This window comes from Vipera berus, assembly GCF_964194415.1.
Source record: "Vipera berus genome assembly, chromosome: 1".
In the NCBI taxonomy this organism is placed as follows: domain Eukaryota; kingdom Metazoa; phylum Chordata; class Lepidosauria; order Squamata; family Viperidae; genus Vipera; species Vipera berus.
The window spans coordinates 339,159,720-339,181,803 of record NC_138202.1 but is presented as its reverse complement, the minus strand read 5'-3'; the positions used below and the strand labels follow the sequence as shown (position 1 = coordinate 339,181,803).

The following is a 22,084-nucleotide window of genomic DNA, read 5'->3' as shown; positions in this document are numbered from 1 at the left end:
CAGTGCTCTTCAACATTTTCATTAACAATTTGGATGAGGGGATAGATGGGGAACTCATCAAATTTGCAGACGACACCAAGCTGGCAGGAATAGCCAACACTCCAGAAGACAGGCTTAAGATACAGGAGGATCTGGACAGACTCGAACACTGGGCGCTATCTAACAAAATGAAATTCAATGGTGAAAAAAGTAAGGTTCTACATTTAGGCAGGAAAAATCAAATGCACAGGTATAGTATAGGCGGTACCTTGCTCAATAGTAGTAACTGTGAGAGGGATCTCGGAGTCCTAGTGGACAATCACTTCAGTATGAGCCAGCAATGTGCTGCAGCTGCCAAAAAAGCCAACACAGTGCTAGGCTGCATTAACAGAGGGATAGAATCAAGATCACATGAAGTGTTCATACCACTTTACAATGCCTTAGTAAGGCCACACTTGGAATACTACATCCAGTTTTGGTCACCACAATGTAAAAAAGATGTTGAGACTTTAGAAAGGGTACAGAGAAGAGCAACAAAGATGATTGGGGGACTGGAGGCTAAAACATATAGAGAACGGTTGCTGGAATTGGGTATGTGTAGTTTAACAAAGAGAAGGGTGAGGGGTGACATGATAGCAGTGTTCCAATATCTCAGGGGCTGCCACAAAGAAGAGGGAGTCAAGCTATTCTCCAAAGCACCTGAAAGCAGGACAAGAAGCAACAGATGGAAACTAGTCAAGGAGAGAAGCAACCTGGAACTAAGGAGAAACTTCCTGACAGTTAGAACAATTAACCAGTAGAACAACCTGCCTCCAGAAGTGGTGAATGCTCCAACACTGGAAGTTTTTAAGAAGAGACTGGACAGCCATTTGCCTGAAATGGTATAGGGTTTCCTGCCTGAGCACGGGGTTGGACTAGATGACCTCCAAGGTCACTTCCAACTTCTTCTTCTTCTTCTTCTTCTTATTATTATTATTATTATTATTATTCTTATTCTTATTCTTATTATTATTATTATTATTATTATTATTCCCAGATTTTTGCGTGTGTGGTTGTGGTCCAGAATAGCTTTAGGGCACAAATCAATTTTATCATTCCTCCAGCTTTAAAAGCCAGGCATGGAAATTCCAAAATACATTGGGGGCTATTGGGAGTCCCCCTTGCAGCAGCTTAAACCAACTAGTAATGATGCAGAATCCGTTTCCCAGACTTCATTTAATTGAGAGTTGTAATAGTAAAACCGACACAATCTGAAACCATCAAAAACCAAAGGAGGTTCTGAGAATCAGGCAGCAAAGAAACAGTGAATTGTTTGGGTCCCATATTCTTGAGAGAGGTTTTTTTTTTTCTTAAAGGGGCTGGAGCACAGAAGGGACTGTGGCCAGCCTGGGAGTCTTCAGCAGCTTCTGTTCAGATTATCAATCCGCTTCCTCTTTTTCCACCTGACAACAAAACAGCCCAGCTCCAAAAAAACTCCGAAGAACTACTTCAGTCCAATTAGCAGGAAGTCAGAAGTGAGGTTTCCGCTTTCGACCAGTGTATTTTGTGTCTGCTCTCACGCTCCTGCAGATGAACCATAAAAGAAAACAAAGTAAGAGTGGGCAAAATGCAGGAAGCAGACATAAGAGAAGGTGGTGGTGGCTGGGAAATCACTTTGACAAATTTTTTAACTGACAATTATCTATGTTTTTTGGAAAGGCAAGAGGCACAAATGGGCATGGAAAGTGGTTGGGGTTATGGTCACTCATAGGTGGAAGCCAGGTTGTTGTTTTTTTGGAGATTTTCTTTTAAGTAGCTTAAATCTAACTTAGTAGAATAGTATGCTCAATCCTTTTGGCTTGGTGTAATAGGAATAGAACAGAACAGAATAAAATAAAGACTTTGTACACTAATCAGCATACGTTAAAATGAAATTGTGTTGCATTAAGCTCTCAAAAAAATACAATTATCCACATAGACATATACGACACAGAAAAACATCACAGCCTAGTTTGAACGTATACATAAACATGGCGAAGACGGATGGCATAAGGAACAAAGCTGTTGCAGAATCTAGTAGTTCTGCTATGAATACTTTGAAACCTCCTCCCCGAGGGGAGCAACAGAAACAGACCATGAAGTGGGTGTGTAGGGTCTCTAACAATGCTTCAAGCTCTAAGCACATAGCGCTTATAAGAAGTATCCTGAATAACGGGAAGTGGGCTTCCTATAATCTCAGCTGTCCTTACCACTCTCTGTATGAACCTTCTATCTGAGGCGCTGCTACCACAAACCAAACAGTGATGCAGTTTGTTAAAACTCTCTCAATCATGCCTCTGTAAAAAGTGGCCAGGACAGGAGAAAGATGTGCTCTCCTCATCTGATGCAAGAAATGCAAACGCTAAAGATAATGTATGAAGAGACCATGTTCGTGGAGTGGGTTGGTGCACCATATGAATGACTTACTGGGGATTTAATTGTCTCTTCTGTCCCATGATCAAGACAATGCCATAGAGAAGTGTTGTAAAAACAAGACCTCTGGCATTTTGTCTCTATGTCCAGTCTGATTTTCATGAGGGTAGCGGAGACAGTCACCAATCCTGGCTTTGATCCCGATCATGCGCCAATAGATTCTCAGCCTTTTGGCAAAGATCAAGTTCTTTCTTTCTTTCTTTCTTTCTTTCTTTCTTTCTTTCTTTCTTTCTTTCTTTCTTTCTTTCTTTCTTTTTCTTTCTTTCTTTCTCTTTCTTTCTTCCTTCTTTCTCTTTCTTTCCTTCCTTTCTTTTTCTTTCTTTCTTTCCTTTCTTTCTCTTTCTTTCTTATTCATTCATTCATTCATTCATTTAAAATAATGATCAACAAAGGAAAAGAAACAATACAATACTGCACTTGAAAATTAAGCACAGTATCGAGTATAAATTGTGTTTATTGTGGCAAAAATGATACCTGGGAGAGGAAAGGGATATGCTAACCTTTGCAGTAGCAGCTGCTTTCCCCAGCAAACTGGGAAAAATAGCCACAGAAAGTCTGACTAAGCCATCTGCTATTAGATGTTGCCAGCACATTTGGCTGCAAAAGAGATTGCAAGGTCAGCCATGTCACGCAAACACAGCTTTCATATCTGTTTCCTGCCTAAAAATGATAGGAAACTACACCAACAATTCTCAGCAATTTTAGCTAGAGGGATCTGTCAAAGTTCCCAAAAAGGGAGGCCATATTTTGCTCTGAGGCAACAAGGCCCTAGGGCAGGGGTAGGCAACCTTGGCTCTTTTATGACTCGTGGACTTCAACTCCCAGAATTCCTAAGCCAGCATGGTTGGCTCAGGAATTCTGGGAGTTGAAGTCCACGAGTCATAAAAGAGCCAAGGTTGTCCACCCCTGCCCTAGGCTATGGGACAGAAAGAAACTTGTAGAGTTCAGACTTACTTGCCCTGTCGTCGCCGCCGTTCTTTCTTCTCCAACACCCAGTCCCTACTTTTCTTCACTGACTTCCCTTTGGCATTTCTAAACCGGATCCTTGAGAAAAACAAAAATATTATCAATTGTTTACTTTAGTTCAGTGCCAAGTGGCCTCAGAAAACGGCAAAACAAAACACAGAATAGAGCAAACAAGCAACACAAAAATTACCACTTTTTCAAAGGTACTTCAATGGACTTTAAAAGGTCCTTGAAAAGGTCTACCGACAGGTAGAAAACTGTACAAATTACTGAAAGTCTTTGTCAATTGTCAATTGGGGCAGTAACTGAGACGGTCCCACTTTTAAAGGAGGCTCATCTTGCCTCCAACGATGAAAATCAGAATAAAGCCTCAGGGTAGTCCATATGGGAAGATGTGACTTTGCTGAAATGACTAGAATTTAAAAAAAACTTGATGGAAATGAAATAACAGCACATGGACCTATTGTACAGTATATTACCATAGTTTAAAAAACCAGTACAACAAATGACAGAAACTATTCCAGCCTTATTCAGGAAGGATGTTGGATTTCATTTTTCTAAGTCCCAGCCAGTATTTGGAGAAAACTAGATTAGGTAAGATTGGGCTACACATCCACTAATTGACATTATTGACCAAATCAGAGCATTTCCATTACCAGCATGTCAGAGGCAGGAAAACATGGCAATTAGGCTACTGATTACCACGACAATGATCCTCTGGCTATTGCTGTTTGTCTCTCCCCCAAGCCATGAAGAGAGTGAGTGTAGCTTTACACAGCTTTAGGGAGGAGAAGACATTGCTGATTTGCCCAACAAGCCCACATGCCACAGAAGATATTCCACTGCAAGCAACACTTGCTTTAGACCAGCGCTTTTCAACCAGTGGTACGGGTACCACCTGTGGTACATTGGCACCTGGCAGGTGGTATGCGAGCATCCTAGAAAAGTGGTAGTGGGGGAGGGGAATGAGCTGAACCTGTGGCAGCACCACACAAGCCTGAGCGAGAGATGGCTGGAGCTGCAGGGCTGTCAGGGCTCAGTGGAAGCACCAGGATCAGCACCAGTCTCCAGCTGGAGCTCAGCACTGATCCTGGCGCTTCTGCTGAGCTCAGAAGCGCTGATCAGCTGGAATGTTGCAGCATCTCCAGGGTCTTGTGATTTACATTCTGGTGCTTGGCAACTGATTCATATTTATGACGGTCACAGTGTCCCAGGGTCATGTGAAGTGACCAAAACCTGCTGCAACCACCCAGCAGACGGGGGGGGGGGGAATAAAAAACAAACACCACCACCCCACCCCATCCCCGCTGCCAATCCTTAATAGAAATGCTCGCAACAATGAAAACCTTGGACAGGAGGAAGAGTGCCGCCGGGCAGGCAGGCAGGTGTCTTGCTTGGCTGTGGCTTGGGGGGGGCACTTTTTTCAGTGCCACTGTAACTTTGAACAGTCACTAAGCAAACCGTTGTAAGTTGAGGACTACCTATACTTCATCACTTTTTCCCCCTTTTTTGGGTTATCAAGTTTTTGACCCCTTGCTAGGTGACTGCTGGTACTTGGATGTTGCCATATCCTAAAAGTGGTACAATGGGTGAAAAGGTTGAAAAGCCCTGCTTTAGACAACTTGCTTATAGGCTCTCGCTTCTCCCCGTATCCTAAAAGGCAAACCACTCTTGTTCTTATTTTGTAGTTTGGGGTCTGGGGTCAAGAGCAATATAATTCAGTCTGAACCACCCTAAACCCAAAGGTCCTCCTGCTTCCAGTTCTGGTCTTGGTACCTTTCATTGGTGAACTTGGCCTCTGTGGTCTCTTCTTCACTGCACTCTGTACCAAGACCCTGCCAAAACCACAAAAAAATAAAACAATCCATATGAATTTAATTGAAAGAGAAACACCAACCACAAAAAATGCAATCATCAGCCTTACAATGTAGTCCAGACAAGCACCCCCCCAAATACTAGCTCTAACTCAGGGGTGTCAAACTCAATTTCATGGAGGGCCGCATCAGCATTGCGGTTGCCCTCAGGGGGCCGGGTGGGTATGGCCAGGGTGGGCGTGGCCTACTGGGTGGGCGTGGCTAGAGTGCGTATGGCCTACTGGGTGGGCGTGGCCAGCTCTACATCGTTTGCATCAAGGGTGCCTATGGGGGCCCGGGCAGGAGTGGGACAGATCTGAGGGTCTCTGGCAGGAGGAGGGTCTCTGGGCCAGGGCCAAGGCAGTGGGGGCCGTTCCCTCACTGTTTCCAGGATGGCTTCGCAGGCCACATGAAACCACTTCGCGGGTCAGATCCGGCCCCCGGGCCTTGTGTTTGACATGTCTGCTCTAACTTTACCTGAAAAGTTACATTAACAGAATCTTGCAAGTCTGAAAGTATTTCTCTCCCACCTCATCTTTAGCATCTAAGAAACTAAAGAGGGTTCCTTCTGAGGCATTTGACATGCCCACATTCTTTCTGAGGACTCAGCTGCCCCTTGTCTGATGGTTGTCTAGTCCCAAGTTCATTCTTACATACCCTTTCAGGGAAGTACACTTAAGGGATCCAGGCAGTGAACTTAAAAGCCACAGACCATCTTAACTGGAGGCTCAGTAACCATGCTTAGCAGAGATCAGATACTGGCTTACATGGACCTGTCATTCTCCAGCAAAAAACCTTATCTTTTAGTAAACAAAACACTCTTTAATTTGGCAAGAACTGAAAACATGCCTTTCAAAAGACAAGAATTTAGAAATGAGAGAGGTGCCAGAAGAATTAAAGGCCATCCCATTTATCAACACTATTTCTTTGTCCTTCATTGTGGAAAAGAAGTGTTCTAGATTAAAGCAGTTCAATTTTCCCATCAATTTTATTACCTTTGGTAATACATCAGTTATGCCAGCAAAGAGACAGAGAAAGAATCTGTGAAAAGAAAGAGATAAGCAGCATATCAAACAACACATGGAAAGAAGGGAACGTTTTAAATAACTTCTCAAAGGTCAAACGAGCTACCCTACTAAAAGATGGTGCCATCTACTCTAGCACTGACTCTTAGAAACAAAGATCTCCAGAAGAGAAGATCTTTTCAATGACCTGAAAAGGACCCAGTACTGAATAGTGGTCCCTCCTCATCAATTTATTTTCTAAATGAAGTGTCAAGAGAAACATGGACTTATTTCAATGAACTGAGCAGCCCTGGAGAACTGCATGAAATGTCTTGGAATGTTCTATGTCCTTAAATTTTGCACAAGAGCTGAGAAGATTTGAACATGCCTGCCATGTTAGATGAAGGTTTTCTCATGAAAAGCATCTCAAGAGGAGTCCTTACCTAACTATACACAACATATTAAACCATTTAATTTTCACATGAAGTAGTCAATTATCCAAAAACTTGAAGCTACGCGTGCACTGAGCTGATTGCAGAGATTCATATCACTCTTGATCCAAAAACGTCACGCAGTGTGCATTGGGGAGCAACTACATCTCCCCAGAACCTGAAGTACCCATCCTCCCCCAGATAGCAAAAGACTTACTTTTTGGCTTTGGTACTATTGGGGTAGTCTACTACCATGCCACCTGTGAAACCCGCCTTCATGGCTTGGGAGGTGATGAGTTCCAGCTGCCAAGAGAAAGAACCTCACTGAATCTGAGATGTTCTCTTCCTAGCAATACAGACCTGCCTTGAGGATGGGAATGGCCAGGCTCCTCCTTCCAATAGAAAATTCCATACATCCCATATCCTCCTCTATTCTTATAAGGAATTTGCCTTGGTGGGGGTGGGGGGTGGGTTTGCTTCTGCACTTCTACTGGGCATTAGGGCAGGGGTTGGCAAACTTTTCTGTAAAAGGTCAGATCCTCCCCCTCCTCCCCCTAACACTGGTTATGGCTGGCAGATCTGCAAGCCAAGAAGTGTGGCAGCCATTGAAAGGCACCAGCTTGCCAGCAAGGAGGCTGCTAATGGATGCTGCTGCTCAAGACACCCGACTCCTAGCCCTGCATCTTGCTCTGGGAACTCACTGGCTCAGACTTGGCAATCTGCTTTCTGCCCGCCCAGCCACGCACCTGCTCACTTTGCAAGCTGCATAAAAGAACGTAACAGATTGCAGTTGGCCAGCCTCTAGATTAGGGGATCACAAGCTCAGTTAGAACTACATTGAGTCCATATGAAGAAATGCCCACTTTAATAACTAAATGCAAGTCATTTTAAAGCTAAAGACAATAGGAACATCTTTTCCTTCCTCTTTTCCTCTCCTTCCCCGAATTTCCTGTACCATTTACAAGTATTGCCAGAATAGGACTCAGTTTCCTTTCCCCCCCCCCCAGAGAACTTTAGATTCCCTGCCCTTTAAAACCAAAGAAGCAAAAAAAAAAGATAAAAACACCTGGGGCATGGCTTCCTCATGTCACTCCAAATGACTTCTGCCTCTTTTTTCTTTTTTAATCCCATTTATATCCCGCCCTTCTCCGAAGACTCAGGGCGGCTTACAATTTAAAGCACAAATCAATGTGCTTAGCAGTAGCCTTCATTCTACGTATATGCCTGCTTATTAGGGCTTTCACACACACCCCAAGCGGCATTATTACAAAGTCAGCTTAATTGCCCCCAACAATCTGGGTCCTCATTTGACCTACCTCGGAAGGATGGAAGGCTGAGTCAACCTTGAGCCTGGTGGGATGCGAACCTGCACTAATTGCAGGCAGCTGGTGTTACTTAAGGAGGCATTAGCCCACTGCTCCACCAAGGCTCTTACCAAGGCTCTTACAAGACAGAAGCTGATATTTGCAGGTTAGATGCAGGATATACATTAAAAGGTGTGAACAATATTGAAACCATGTGAATTCACCTAAATTATTGCTGCAATGGTATGAAAAACACTGAGTTATTTGATTTGATCAAGCAACCAAGATCAGCTCTTGCTCATCTACCCAACACAAATACACACACACATACATACACAACTTCCTACATAAAGATACCTTCCTCTACATTCCTACTCAATAGGTTCCCCCCCTTCCCCGGCCCAAGGCACAAACCTGCTGAGAGTTTTCTGGGTATAACTGTAGAACAGCGCGGGCTCCTCGGGCCTAGAAAACAAAATGTCAGTTGTATATGAGATCTTGCAATCTGGCCATGATATTACTTATGAGAAATAAATATTGAAGCGACCTCATTCCTAATACTTCTCAACCTCGGAAACTTTAATATAAGTGGACTTCAACTCCCAGTTTTCCCCAGCTAACATGGCTTGCTGAGGCATTTTCTGAGTTGGGAGTCCACACATCTCAAAAGTGGCTGAAGTTGGGAAACACTGCTCTTGCCTCCGAACCTTCTTTGCTAGGCACAGCTGCAGTTCCCACTTGAGTTCAAGATCAGTCTTCTTACTGATCTGAACACAGAACGAAGACTGAACTCTTTCCCAAGTTTTCTCAGAATAGCAAGTGACAGGGAGTAAACAGCACCGGTCGGCTTCATCATTTTGCAAGTCATTGCAAATGCTCCTGGAATTATATTGCTCCACCTCTCCTTCGCTTACTTTCCTCCCCTCAGACTTTACTCATACTTTATATACAAGCTAGTTGCCAAGCTGTAAAATACACAGATAGGATTTCTTACCTTCCTTAATCATAAACTTTGGGGGTGGGGTGGGGGGTTTGGGGGAATTAAACAACAGAAAAACTAAAGTTTACCAGAGCAGTATATAGAGTTGAGAAGAATCGATACAGTCGCTTTGGAGGGCTGTGAGTTTTCTTATCGGCGTTACAGAGCCACTGAACTGCAGAAATACTGCAAGAAAATAATTCAGGGCAGTGAATATGATATTTTCCCTATCTTGTAGTCACTGGACATTGGTATTGCTTGTTACAAATTCTTACCTGATACAGCCATCAAATGTTCCAGGTCGGAATGGAATTCCCTGGCCCATATCTGCTAGCATAAGATCTCCCTCCACTTCTCTTTCCATGGCTACATCTATTTAGAATAAAGAAAGCAGGTCGCTGCCATTTCCCAGGCATGAAAGTTTAGCTAAGGAGAGGGCAAAAAAGAGATCTACTCACCAAGCATTGCTGGACTGATGTCCATGCCAACCCAACAGTGGCCTTCCTCAGAGATATAATCACCACTTAAGCCAGAGCCACAACTGATAGAAAAAGCAGAGTTAGGATGAATAAACACCAGCTCTTTTTCGCTAAACAAGACAGGGTGAAGAATGAAGAAATGTTAAACCACATGAAGCATGAAGATATACTGTGCTACTCAAAAACATCTGCTAAGTTTTTTGGATCAAAGCAGCTACCCCTAAATGCAGAACACACTGATTTTAAAATGATCTGGAAAGGGAAAGAACTGCTTTACTTAGAAAATTTACAACTGTTTGAAAGGTGACTTAAATTTACAAACGCTCTCCCCGCTCTTTATAATTCTACTGATCACACTGTTGAATCAGGGTAATAAACTATTTCACTGATTCCTTGTCCCCAAAATTGCCAATTTCAGGACATAATATGTCAGTATAGGCAAGGCAGAAACTTTGATTTGGCTGTTTATACCACAGTGATATTCTAATACTCAATCTGCATACTTGTTTCCATCAGGAGGGACATCAGACAGCATTTATTGGATGATGAACTGCAGCTAAATGGTACAGCACAGTTTGCTTGGGAGGGAGGCAACCCAACGTTCTATGTTTCTACTTTTAAATATGGAGAAAATCTCAGATTGGTGGTCACAGGGAAGCCATCATTCTACCTTCAACCTCACAGAGTTGCTTTCAGTGGAATGTAACAATGGACTTAATGGGCCCTGATTCAACACTGAGCATTTAAAGTTAATTGCTGCTCTCCTAAAGAAGGGTTTTTGATACATAGCCAGTCATGCTTCAAGGTGACTTTGAAAATTTAGATACTAAAAGAAGTTTAGAGCTTATATTGATTGGGTGGGCAGGCTATGCAAACATGGTATCACTTCCTAGGAAATAAACTTTAAAAATAAACCCATTCCTATTCTGGTAGATTAATCCCTTAAAAATAATGCAGCAAATTTACCCAACATCCAGCAAAAAACATGGACGATCGTCTGGGAGACCCAGCAATTCCACTGCCCGTTCAGACATCTGAGACTGAATCTCAATCATTCGAGAGCTGGAAGATGGAAAGTGAATACATGAGTGCCTCAATAAACAAATATACAGCACAGCTTTCCTCTTGAATGCTTACAGGAAAATATAAGCTTCGTTTTAACTCATTCTTGAAATTGCATGAAGATGCTTATGCACAAACAATCTATTCCAAGTACTCAGGAGAAGAAATGGTACATGGTGACACAGTGGCTGGAATGCAGTATTGCAGGCTAACTCTGTCCACTGCCAGCAGTTCGATTCTCAACCGGCTCAAGGTTGACTCAGCCTTCCATCCTTCCGAAGACCCAAATTGTTGGGGGGAATATGCTGACTCTGTAGTGTAAACCACTTAAGAGAGCACTGTAAAGCACTATGTAGTTGTATATAGGGGTTATTGCTATTGCTACATTAAGAAATACAAGGTGGCCAATCCACTATAATGATACTTTAAGGTGGTTTCAATTCTCTTCCCTTTCAGTTTCCCCCCCCCCCATACAGAATAGGGACAAACAGAGGCTGCTAACAACCATATGAGGCTACATACATTTTTCTCCATATAACTTCCAATGAATGTGCCAGATGGACAAATGTTTTTCCAACACTCACAATATACTTAGCATAATTCCTTTTAGGGAATCCTTCCCTTTACAGCAACACACTCAAGAACCTTTCACGATGGCACTTATATTTCCACTCTGCAAAAGGGCCTTATTTCCCTTGACACATTCACACCAAACCCTGTAACTGCAAGTTAACTGTGATACGGGAAGCTCTATCTGACTACCTTCTTTGTAATATTCTGATAGTTTTAATCTATTTTGATCTATATTTCAGTAAAAAAAAATTCAAGAGTACTCTGTTTCAAGTACAATATGACTAAATCTGAGGAGACACAGATCTCAGAGAAACCTTTCAAAAATATTTCAAAAACTCTAAATGTATTAAACTAATAATTTAATTTAATTTAATTTAATTTTAATCCTATTTATATCCCGCCCTTCTCCGAAGACTCAGGGCGGCTTACAATCTAAAGCACAATGTGCTTAGCAATAGCCTTCATTCTATGTATATACCTGCTTATTAGGGCTTTCGGGGGCCCCCAAGCGGCATTTTTACAAAGTCAGCTTATTGCCCCCAACAATCTGGGTCCTAATGGGCTTAAATAAAATAAAACTATATTAACATTGCTTAATATATAGTGTTGCTTATACATTATATACATTAAATATGATGTACTGTAAAAGCCCAATGGATTTTATTTTAAATTAGCTATTTGGAAATTTTAACTGATAGGCTATGTGCTATGCAAATGCTATGGTTGATTTGAGTTTTAAAATATATAAATTCTATAAATAAGCTTCTTCTCACAGCCTAAGATTGCCTTACTTGTGTGTGTATTTTCGAGCTTCAGCTTCATCATAGAACTAGGGAGAAAAAGAGAAATGAGAAATGAGTAAAGAGAAATCACAAAAAAGGTGTTGCTAGATCAGTGATGGCAAACCTTTTAGAGACTGAGTGCCCAAACTGCAACCTAAAACCCACTTATGTATCGTCAGGTGCCAGGTGGACATGGCCCACTGGGTGGTTGTGGCCAATTGGGTGGGCATAGCCCATTGGGTGGGCATAGCTGCGGTGGTAATGGCAGACTGGGTGGGACTAAAAAATTCAATCAATCAATTCCAAGTTTGCGAGATCTTTTTCGCGAGAAGTTTAAGTTGATTGAACTCTTTTTTTTGCACAGGGTGGAGGAGGCCTAAAGCGAAAAGGTTTTATAAAACCCAGCTGAAGGCCTAGGACTGGGGCGACGGTGCCCATGCCCACAGAGAGGACTCTTCATGTCACCTGTGGCACGCATGCCATAGGTTTGCCACCACGGTGCTAGATTAATTCAAAAGCTATCATCCTTCCTGCGGAAAGGTCATTAAAGAGAGATTAAACAATTCATCTGTTAGATTATGTCTTGCATATAACAGGTTTTCTTTTCACTCCTGATTATTCCATCTTAATTTTTTTCCTGCCAATAATACAATTTGACATGGACAAGTTATTTTTTACTGCTCCTATAGAGCTGGGATTTCACTTTAAATTACCAACAGATCATAAACAGACCCTGTGCTATTTTCCTCCACCTAGTGACTTCCTAGTACAGAGGTCCCCAACCTTTGGGGCACCAAGGACTGTTTGGTGGGGAGAGGTTTTTCTGCGGACCAGAGGGTACGTGGTTTTGTGTGCAGCCTGCATCTCGTAGATGGGGCTTGCATCTCATAGAGGGGCTTTGCTTGTTTGTGCGGCCCGGTTGCTGGCATGCCGCAACCCGGTACTGGTCCACCACCCAGGAGTTGGGGACCCCTGTCCTAGTACATTACAGTTGCCAGCTAGCTGCTTCCTTGAGCCTCATAACAACAGAACACCAACAGTCCTATTTGCTCCTAGAAGCAGAAACTGGAAAAACATTGTGCTTGCAAAAATGGAAAATCTATTCAACTGTTTTAGATAAGTGACTCCTTCAACATATGTTTTGGCCCCCAGAAAAGGCAGCATATTTCAGAGTTTAGATGAAAGGTTACACCTGTAACCCAAGTCAAAGCAAGATGGAAATAAGGAATAACAGTATTAAGAACTTGACTGGATTGATTTTATTTTATCCTCCTCCTTTCCATGGTGACCAACCAGAAGCCCAAGAAACAATACCATAGGGTCTTTAAACAAAGAGTTCCCCTCGTTGTCCATCAAGCTGGCACTATGAAGTAGACTGAATACAGACTCCATTCTACATTACTACATAATCAATCATAAGAACCATCCTACAGAATCACACTGAATGTCAGAATTCAAACACTGGGAGACAATGAAATAATCCAATTCAGTGTTCAGGGATTTTATGCATTAGATTTACTTGTTTGGCGGACTAAGAAAGTACCATTCCAAACTGCTTCTACTAATTGAAATGAGAGCAGCACAAACAATGTAACATGTCTGATTACATTACTTTCCAAAGCTGTATAACTGGGGAATCTCATTCAGAAATGGAGCTTCTGGATTAGGAGTGGGCTATTCCAATCCCTTCCAGAGTATAACTTGGAAAGAATCACCATTCCTAATAGTCAGACCTTCCGTTTCTTACACTTGTTCTGGCATCAAGTCGTATTTCAATTTTTATGCATCAATAACCACGTTATTTTCTTTGCCAAAGACCCCAGGGAGCATGCAGTGAGCAAATCAGCAGGGTTCTAAAGAGAACGGGAAATGTAGCATTGAGGTTCCATGGGTTAGCTCTGAAGACAGGCGAACACGAGGGTTCCCATCCTTTCCCTATGAAACAGCGCGTTTCCCCCCCCCCCACCTTTGCTGCTACAAGGCTTATTTCTTTTCTCACCAGCTCAGCGGGGCCGCGGTGCTCAGGCCTCTTTCCGCAGGCTGCCATGCTGCCTACCTTCGTACGTCACACCCTTACATGACATAGATCAGGGGGAGGCAACCTCGGCACTTTTATGACTCATGGACTTCAACTCCCAGAATTCCTGAGCCAGCCTAGGCTGGCTCAGGAATTCTGGGAGTTGAGGTCCATGAGTCATAAAAGAGCCGAGGTTGCCTACCCCTGACATAGACTATGTTAGAATGACAGAGCTAGGAAAATTAATCACCACACCCTGGTTAGAAACAGCCGAGTTCTAATTTGGCACGAATGACTAGCAACATCTCCAGTCCTCAGGACACAATTACTGCTGGACGACTTCTCACAGTCAGGTGGAACCGGTCCAAAGCTAACAAATAAAACAGGCAGTTGTAAGCTCACGATTAACTTCACTATTCGTAGTGCCTTCCTTAATATAGATCAGCGGTCTTCAAACTCGGCTCTTTTACGACTCGTGGACTTCAACTCCCAGAATTCCTCAGCCAGGCACGCTGGCTGAGGAATTCTGGAAGGTGAAGTCCATAAGTCATAAAAAGAGCCGAGTTTGAAGACCCCCTGAATAGATCTACCTGCCGAGGCGACGCGCATGCGTCGTCAGTGACCGGCGGAGGGAGGGCCAAGCTCAGACGGGGGCGCGCACGCAACGGAAGAGACACCAATGCTTGCCGCTGCTTGCAGCGTGCGCGCTCCGCTCGAGCCCGGCCCCGCCTCCGCTGAGGTGGCCGAGGGGAGCGGGAGGAGGCTGTCGCCGCTGCTGGAGGATGGGGGAGGCGGTTGGGTCTGCGGCGCTGGTGGGCCTCTCGCTGGTCCTCGGGGCCGTAGTTTTGTGGGGGTTGCTGCTCTTTCTCACGCGGCGGGCGAAGGCTGCGCCGAGCAAGGTGGAGGTGGCGAAACTGAGCGGGACGCAGGACGGTAAGCGAGGGTCGAAGCTCGGAAGCCGCGCCGCCAGCTTTCTGCTGGGCGGGGATTGCGGCCACGTTTCCATCTTGCGCAAGAAACGAGCCGTGGCAGCTCCGATTTAACAATTGCCTTCTAAGGTGCTGCGCGTTATTCTTTTCGTTCTCATTGTCAGCAGGGCCTTAGAACTAGACTACAGAAGCATGTCTGACTAGCAGGGCGTTGAGCCGATCTAATAGCTACTTGGAAGAATTCGTCTGTGACTAGGAGGAAACTTGGTTGCAAATCCTAAATCAGAGGTACATTCAGGGGTAGATTGGACCTGTCATTTCCACTGGAAGGAATGCAGGAATTGGACTCAGCAGAAAAGCGAAGGGGGCAAGTAATATTAAAAACACATCTGAAGTGTTGCCTCGGATGTCAGGATTGGAATGTATAAGGGTGCAGCTGGCTTCATGTTGCTGTGCCTGCACCATCACATTGAGGAAATTCCAGCTTGCTTAGGTCTTGGAAAAGGAAGCTTCATCACACTGGTGTGAGCTTTTTGGACTTCCAAGCAGAGGTCTTTTCTAGGCTTGTACGGTGGGATTTAAATCTGGAATGTCTTAAATCTGGAATGTCGTTAATAGAAAACTCGTGTTCAGCAAAAAGTGTTTTTCAACCTAGTCAACTTTGAGTTGAGTGGAATTCTAGTCTCAGTGGCCTTCATAATAAGTACTTAACTACGGTAGGTAGGGAGATCTTGCAGTTGCTTTTCCCAGTGTGCTAAGCTAGCAATAAACATGTTTTTTTTCCTTTTTGGGGTGGCTTAATATGTGGTGCAAATCCAGCTTGTTTGGTTGATTTATGGTTCAGTCAGTGTATTGTGCAAATTGGTGGGTAATTTAGTCACCAGATTATGATATAATGGGAATCCAGCCATTGAGTTCTGATAACAAAATGGGAGAAGAATGAAAGGTCTGTGCCATTTTGAGCTCATTGAAAGATAGCTAGAAAAAAATCTTAAATGACCAAAACACGATTTATTCTTACATGCACTGCTGTGGTGGAATGTAGTCAGGAGTCACATAAGGGAGGGGGGGCTGCCTCCCAGAAGGTAAAGAGGCAGGGGAGCTTGGAACGTTTGGTAGGCAAGAAGATGGCTCCTTCCCAGAAGTTCACAGAGTACAGATTACTTACAAAAGTTAATTTAGTGATCATTCAGAGTTACAACGGCACTGAAAAAAGTGACTTGTGTTTTTCATACGACCGTTGCAGCATCCCTATGGTCACATGATCAAAATATGGATGCTGCAGGAAACTTATTTTTTGTTGTGCTAAGCTGGTAATTGAAAAAAAATGCTATTAGTGATTCAAACAACACTTAAAACCAATTGGTTCTTGATTTAAATTTTTCTTCAAATGTATTCCTCAGATCAAAATGTGAATGGTGATGCAGCTAGCAAAGCAGCAGGCCTGAAAAAGCTGAAACAACAGCGAATTCGAAAAGAGAAGCCCCAGCAGCATACTTTCACACACCCACTTCTGGCTTCCGCCCTCAAGGTGAGCTCTGGTGGGTAACATATTCTTACATACTGTTATTTCGCCTTTTTTTCTTGAGCTAATTATACATATGTCTGCCACCTGGCCTTTTATTCTCTGCTGTAATAGAGATGACTAAAATTGCAGTAATAACTGGAAGTTTAAAGGTGAAGTTAGAAAAATAACTGAACACTTCTGTCATCTCTTATTTGTTTTTCAAAATCTTGTGAAATCAAAATTGTAACTCTACTATTCAGTAGTAACAGTGAATATTTCTGGAAAAATTGACCAGGTTGCTCTCAAAAAGGATTGGATTCACATTATATAGCTTCCATTTTCTAGAACCTGCCTCCTACACCCCACACCAGGGGGTGTGTTTTGAAATTTTGAGCTACTGTGCAGAAATAAACAGTTTCATGATATGAAAAAGCAGAGTCCATCCTGCCCACAGCTTTACCATTGAATCTTACAAGCATTTTACTTTAGTTGACTATATCTACTTGTCCAAGGAGATAAGTGGGAATCCAACTGTATACTGGATGATCCATAGCAATTCTCCTGGTTTTGTTAAAAGATAGTTCACAGAAGAAAGCAAAGAGTTTTGAAATTAAAACAGTCTACATTTTCTTTTCCAATTTCACTAAGTATATCTTGACTCCAAAACAATTTACCTTGATCACTATTTCACAGTTGAATTAGCCTATTCTGAGGTTGGAAAGTTTGATAAAATTGGAAAAGATGTTTAAAGGTCATGAGGTTTCTGCTTCCTTGACTGGATATTTATATTCTTCTTTCTTATATCCACAGTTTTCAAATAAATCATTTTTTTAGAATTCTAAACTGCTTTTTTGCTTCTTAGATAACAGATCTCCAGTATAAAAGACACCTGGATTTATTCAGAGGCTAAAAGCTAATTTTCTTTGTATTCTGCAGGGCCACAGTGGAAATGTCACCTGCCTGGATTTCAGCAGTAATGGGAAATATTTGGCATCATGTTCTGATGACCGTACAGTGCGTATCTGGAGTACCAAAGACATTTTGGAGAGGGAGCATCGCTGCATGCGGGTTAATGTGGAACTGGACCATGCTACTCTGGTCCGCTTCTTCCCGGACTCCAGGTAGGATGGGGATAATATCCTTTGCATTACTTGCTTACCTGTAACCTACATTAATCCTAAAGGAAAATGGGCAGTGTGTACAATCATAACAAGGAAGATATAATAAAAACTAAACTGAAAAAGGGGTTTAGGAAACTTTGTAGGAACAGCATTGCAAAAAGGCCAGGCTGACTTGAGTTGTTTCAGTCATATAATGTATGTGTATGTGTATGTGTATGGATGAGTGTGTGTACATACACACACACACTTGAGAACAGGCAACAGCATTTCATTTTTATTGTGGGTCAGTGTGCTCATAGTAAAAAAAATGACAAAGATTTTTTAAAAAGTCTGCAGATTTTTGTCTTACTGGGATTCCTTTTGGCAGAAAAGCAGCCAGAGAAGCAGTAAGAAATGAAGCTAGTCTGAAGTTGCAAACATGGAAGCATTTTCACGTTTCACAAACCATGATGGGCAGATGTTATACGACTGCCAAGCAGAGCAGCTTCTTCCTTATGTTCGTGTGTTGCTTATATGCCTTTCTTTCATTCACTCAGAGCTTTCATTGTTTGGTTGGCAAATGGAGACACTCTCAGTGTTTTTAAAATGACAAAGAAAGAGGATGGCACTTTTACATACATCGCAATCCCAGAAGAATTTCCGAAGCAGCACAAGGCTCCTATCATCAATATTGGTGTTGCTGATACAGGTATGAAAGCTGTCTTTTGAACAGCCTAGCTTACAACTATAGAGAACGGTTCAGCTTTATTTCCTTAAAAGCAAATTAATTTGCTTGCTTTCTTGAATAAATATAGCTGCATCAGCCTGTCACAATTGTACCCTTACCTTTGCCCTTTATTCCCAGGGAAATATATCATGAGTGCCTCCAGTGACACCACCATCCTAATCTGGGACATGAAGGGGGAAATTCTGGCTAGCATCAACACCAACCAGATGAACAACACCTTTGCAACTGTGTCACCATGTGGGAGGTAAGGAAGGGCAGTCACTTGTTTACATTTCCTTCTATTATGTCAGAAGAATAGAAGTGTGTTCTTTGTGCTCTAAATAATACTGAAGAACAGAAGCGGCAGCTCACAAAATGGTTCAATTTATTTTGGCATTTCCTTTCCTATAGGTTTGTTGGTTCATGTGGATTCACTCCTGATGTAAAGGTGTGGGAAGTATGTTTCAGCAAGAGTGGAGATTTCCGGGAAGTGACCAGAGCCTTTGAGCTGAAGGGGCATAAGGCTGGCGTGTATTCCTTTGCTTTTTCCAATGACTCTCGGCGGTGAGAAGCTATCTCTCATATTTATGGACTAATAACATTTTTTATAAGAACTTGTTCACATCTTACCTTTGGGGCCTTTGTCTAGTTTTCCAGATGCCCTTGGTGTGAGGGAGAAGGCCCTTTGGAGTTGCTTTCTTCTTCTTTATAAACTAGTGGAGGAATCTCCTTTGAAGATTAAGTGGCTATGTTCCCACAATATATTTAGCCAGCTCAAATCAGAACAAATGGATTCAGACAACTTGCTAAGTTTGATTAATTTGAGGTTAGGGTTATGTTGTTTCAACCCAAGCCATTTGATTCACAATTTTATGTATTTTGTGGATTCAGAAAATATATTAAATTATGAATTGTGTTAAGTACATGCAATTAATAAGTGACCCATTGTTCATCAGTGTCCCTTGTTAATAGGTTCTCAGTTGGTTAATTTAATAGGATTTATAGCCCAGGGTTTCCTAAATGGCTATATTGCTATGGCAATTGAGTTTGTTCTCCTGCAGGTTTTTTTATAGTTTTAAATTTTGTTGAGTTCATTATAAGTTTAGAGTTATTTTGTTATATTTTATGTTTTTACCTTGGGAATGACTCAGAGTCACATATATGGGATTGGCAGCTATATAAGTCAAATAAATCAATCCTCAGGAAACTAAAAATAGATACACTCTGGCACCAACAAGCCTTAAAACTTAAAAAGTCTTAAAACTTTCCTGAAGGATATTTGAGTTTTATCAGATCTGTTGAAGGCATCTGTATCATACATACAGAGTATGTCTATATGCATAACCATTTCCCAAATTTATGATGTGAATTAGGTAATCATGGGGAGGCCTATGGTTAGCTCCTGAACATTGGAACTGAAAAAAAGAAGGATAAGTTACAAGAAGCTGATAGACCCTACCGGAGCCAAGCCAATACATTCATCTATTAACTTGAAACTGCTAAATGATTGCTAAATGATGCCATTCTCTCACCCTAATAGGATGGCAACAGTTTCAAAGGATGGCACTTGGAAGTTCTGGGATACAGATGTTGAATACAAGAAACAACAGGATCCTTACCTGTTGCTGACAGGCAGTTGCAAGGTAACAGAACCCTGCCGTATTGCTCTGGCTCCTGATGCACGGGCAGTGGCCATTTCCAGCAGCACCAGCATCTTTGTTTATAATACCCAGCGAGGAGAGGAGGAAGAGTACTTCGAAGGTGTTCATCGAGAGCACATAACAGACTTAGTCTTTGATGTGAACAGTCGCTTCTTGGTTTCCTGTGGGGACCGAGCCATCCGTGTCTTCCACAACACAACTGGGTATCGGGCTGTGATGGAGGAAATGAAGACACTGCTGAAAAAGGCTTCTAATGAGTCTACTAAGCAGAGACTGCAGCAACAAATAACAGATGCCCAGAGTGCGCTGGATAGTATCTATGGCAAGAAGAAATGAATTGCTCCAAAGAGCATGTTTTCTGTGCAAGCTTGGGGGTTAGTTTTTTTAAATATGCAGAATGAGAACTAATAAAACAATTTTTGCACAGCTGTTGCTTCCTGGGATTTCCTGAAAACTATTTAGAACAAGAAAGACAGTTTTTGTCTTGGGAAATTCAAGAGATGTCCTGTTGTTCTACCGTAATTGTCAATTGGTGCCTAGGGCAGAGTCACACTGAAGTGGCTTTCATCACCCATGCATCTTGGACATTCTGAGAATTCTTAGTGTTATTGTTTCAAAGGGCCAAAGAAGTTGAAAAGGTATCTTCACAAAAGAATTTGAAAATGCACCATGAATTCTGACATTTTGGAAATCAGTTAATGTCTTAACTCTTCTTACTAGGTAGGTGCAAAATACTGCAGCTCAGACCATCCTGAATTTGAGTTGTTTTGACCAGTTGGGAAGTCCCCCTCCCAAATGCTTTTGAAGAGCTCAAAGAAGGATGTTTTAAACTCAGAATGTTTTATACTGAAACATTTTGAATCCAGATGATTTGCATACCACTATCTTATCTATGCAATCATTCCTTTTAATTAGAATTTTGCAGAAACATAATAGAAAAAAACCCTAGCTAAATGTTATCTGCATTAGCCGCTTGTTGGCTCTTCACTCAGCTCAATTTTGAGAGTTGTCGTGGATTCTCTGATACATACTTTCCCGAAAAGGATGGGTTTGGTATATTTATAGCTTTCTTGTCTTTAGATTATAAACAAGAATAAACATAACATACAGAAATACAGTAGTCCTCAACTTATGACCAAGCACTTAGCTGCTCAAAATTATGATGGGCCCAGAATGGGTGATTTCCCACCCATAATGCACTTCTGGCTGTTTTAAAATGTGCCCCCCCTCGCAGTAATATGACTGCCAGGTGCTTGGCAGCTGCTCACCTTTACAACTAATTACAGAATTCTATTATGTGAGCATGATTTATGACTTTTTTGCCAGTTTTGGCAAAAACTGCCCATTTAAATCAATGGGTTTACACTTATGACTTGCAGTGCTCCTTTAATGACTGCCATAAACAAATGTTGTAAAATAGGATCCAGTCACATGGTTGCCCCAACTTATTACTGGAAATCCAGTCCCAATTGTAAGTCAGAGACTACCTATACAATCAAACTGAATATTAATATATAGCACAAAGAATAAAAAAATATCCACATTCTGTACTTGGATCATACAGAGTTGAAACAACTTGGATAATATTCAGTGTTAAAACAGTGACAAAAGTAAAGTGAGGTTATCAGGGAATGCATTCTAAACTAAAAAAGCCCTGGCTGGAAATTTAATTTGAATAGTCCTGTCGGCAAAAAGAATAGATATAAATGATAGTATGTCAATTCAAAATTACTGAAATTATTCAATCATCTTAATTATCAAATTTTTCAAAATTCACTTATTGGGGAGTAAGGTAAAGGTAAAGGTTCCCCCGCACATGCGTGCTAGTCGTTTCCGACTCTAGGGGCCGGTGCTCATCCGTTTCAAAGCCGAAGAGCCAGCGCTTGTCCGAGGACGTCTCCGTGGTCATGTGGCCGGCATGACTAGACACCAAAGGCGCACGGAACGCTGTTACCTTCCCACCGTAGTGGTCCCTATTTTTCTACTTGCATTTTTACGTGCTTTCGAACTGCTAGGTTGGCAGAAGCTGGGACGAGTAACAGGCGCTCACTCTGCTACGCGGCACTCGGGATTTGACCCGCCAAACTGCCGATCTTCTGATCGACAAGCTCAGCATCCTAACCCACTGAGCCACCGCGTCCCTCTTGGGGAGTAGGTAGGTTTAATTTCCATGTAACTCAGAGGCTTTTATTTGTGAATAGATCTAGACCACAGGTCTGCAACCTGCGGCTCCGGAGCAGCATGCGGCTCTTTCAGCCGTCTCCCGGTCCTCTGCCATGT

General features: G+C 42.3%; 2 protein-coding genes across 5 annotated transcripts; one reads left to right on the top strand and one right to left on the bottom strand.

Annotated features, from left to right (window-relative positions):
- Positions 1 to 1,175: 1,175 nt before the first annotated feature.
- BUD23 (BUD23 rRNA methyltransferase and ribosome maturation factor) lies at positions 1,176 to 14,036 on the bottom strand. Of its 2 annotated transcripts, none has more exons than XM_081337401.1 (12): positions 13,863 to 14,036; positions 11,873 to 11,910; positions 10,413 to 10,508; positions 9,426 to 9,508; positions 9,243 to 9,339; positions 9,057 to 9,153; positions 8,403 to 8,453; positions 6,902 to 6,987; positions 6,245 to 6,290; positions 5,173 to 5,231; positions 3,385 to 3,474; positions 1,176 to 1,542 (listed from the first exon to the last, which is right to left on the bottom strand). In XM_081337401.1, exons 1-12 carry the CDS (start codon positions 13,908 to 13,910, stop codon positions 1,488 to 1,490), a joined length of 846 nt encoding a protein of 281 aa, XP_081193527.1. In that variant the 5' UTR covers positions 13,911 to 14,036; the 3' UTR covers positions 1,176 to 1,487. The 2 variants fall into 2 exon arrangements, with proteins under 2 accessions (XP_081193527.1, XP_081193528.1); XM_081337402.1 differs by lacking the exon at positions 13,863 to 14,036 and adding an exon at positions 13,661 to 13,717.
- Positions 14,037 to 14,617: 581 nt separating this feature from the next.
- TBL2 (transducin beta like 2) lies at positions 14,618 to 20,230 on the top strand. 3 transcript variants are annotated; one of them, XM_081321415.1, is made up of 7 exons: positions 14,618 to 14,813; positions 16,213 to 16,340; positions 17,253 to 17,437; positions 17,974 to 18,125; positions 18,282 to 18,408; positions 18,555 to 18,707; positions 19,684 to 20,230. In XM_081321415.1, the coding sequence occupies exons 1-7, from the start codon at positions 14,663 to 14,665 to the stop codon at positions 20,138 to 20,140; spliced, it is 1,353 nt and encodes a 450-aa protein (XP_081177541.1). In that variant the 5' UTR covers positions 14,618 to 14,662; the 3' UTR covers positions 20,141 to 20,230. The 3 variants fall into 3 exon arrangements, with proteins under 3 accessions (XP_081177541.1, XP_081177542.1, XP_081177543.1); XM_081321416.1 differs by lacking the exon at positions 14,618 to 14,813 and adding an exon at positions 14,890 to 15,097; XM_081321417.1 differs by lacking the exon at positions 14,618 to 14,813 and adding an exon at positions 14,890 to 15,097 and having other exon boundaries at positions 16,213 to 16,350.
- Positions 20,231 to 22,084: the final 1,854 nt, after the last annotated feature.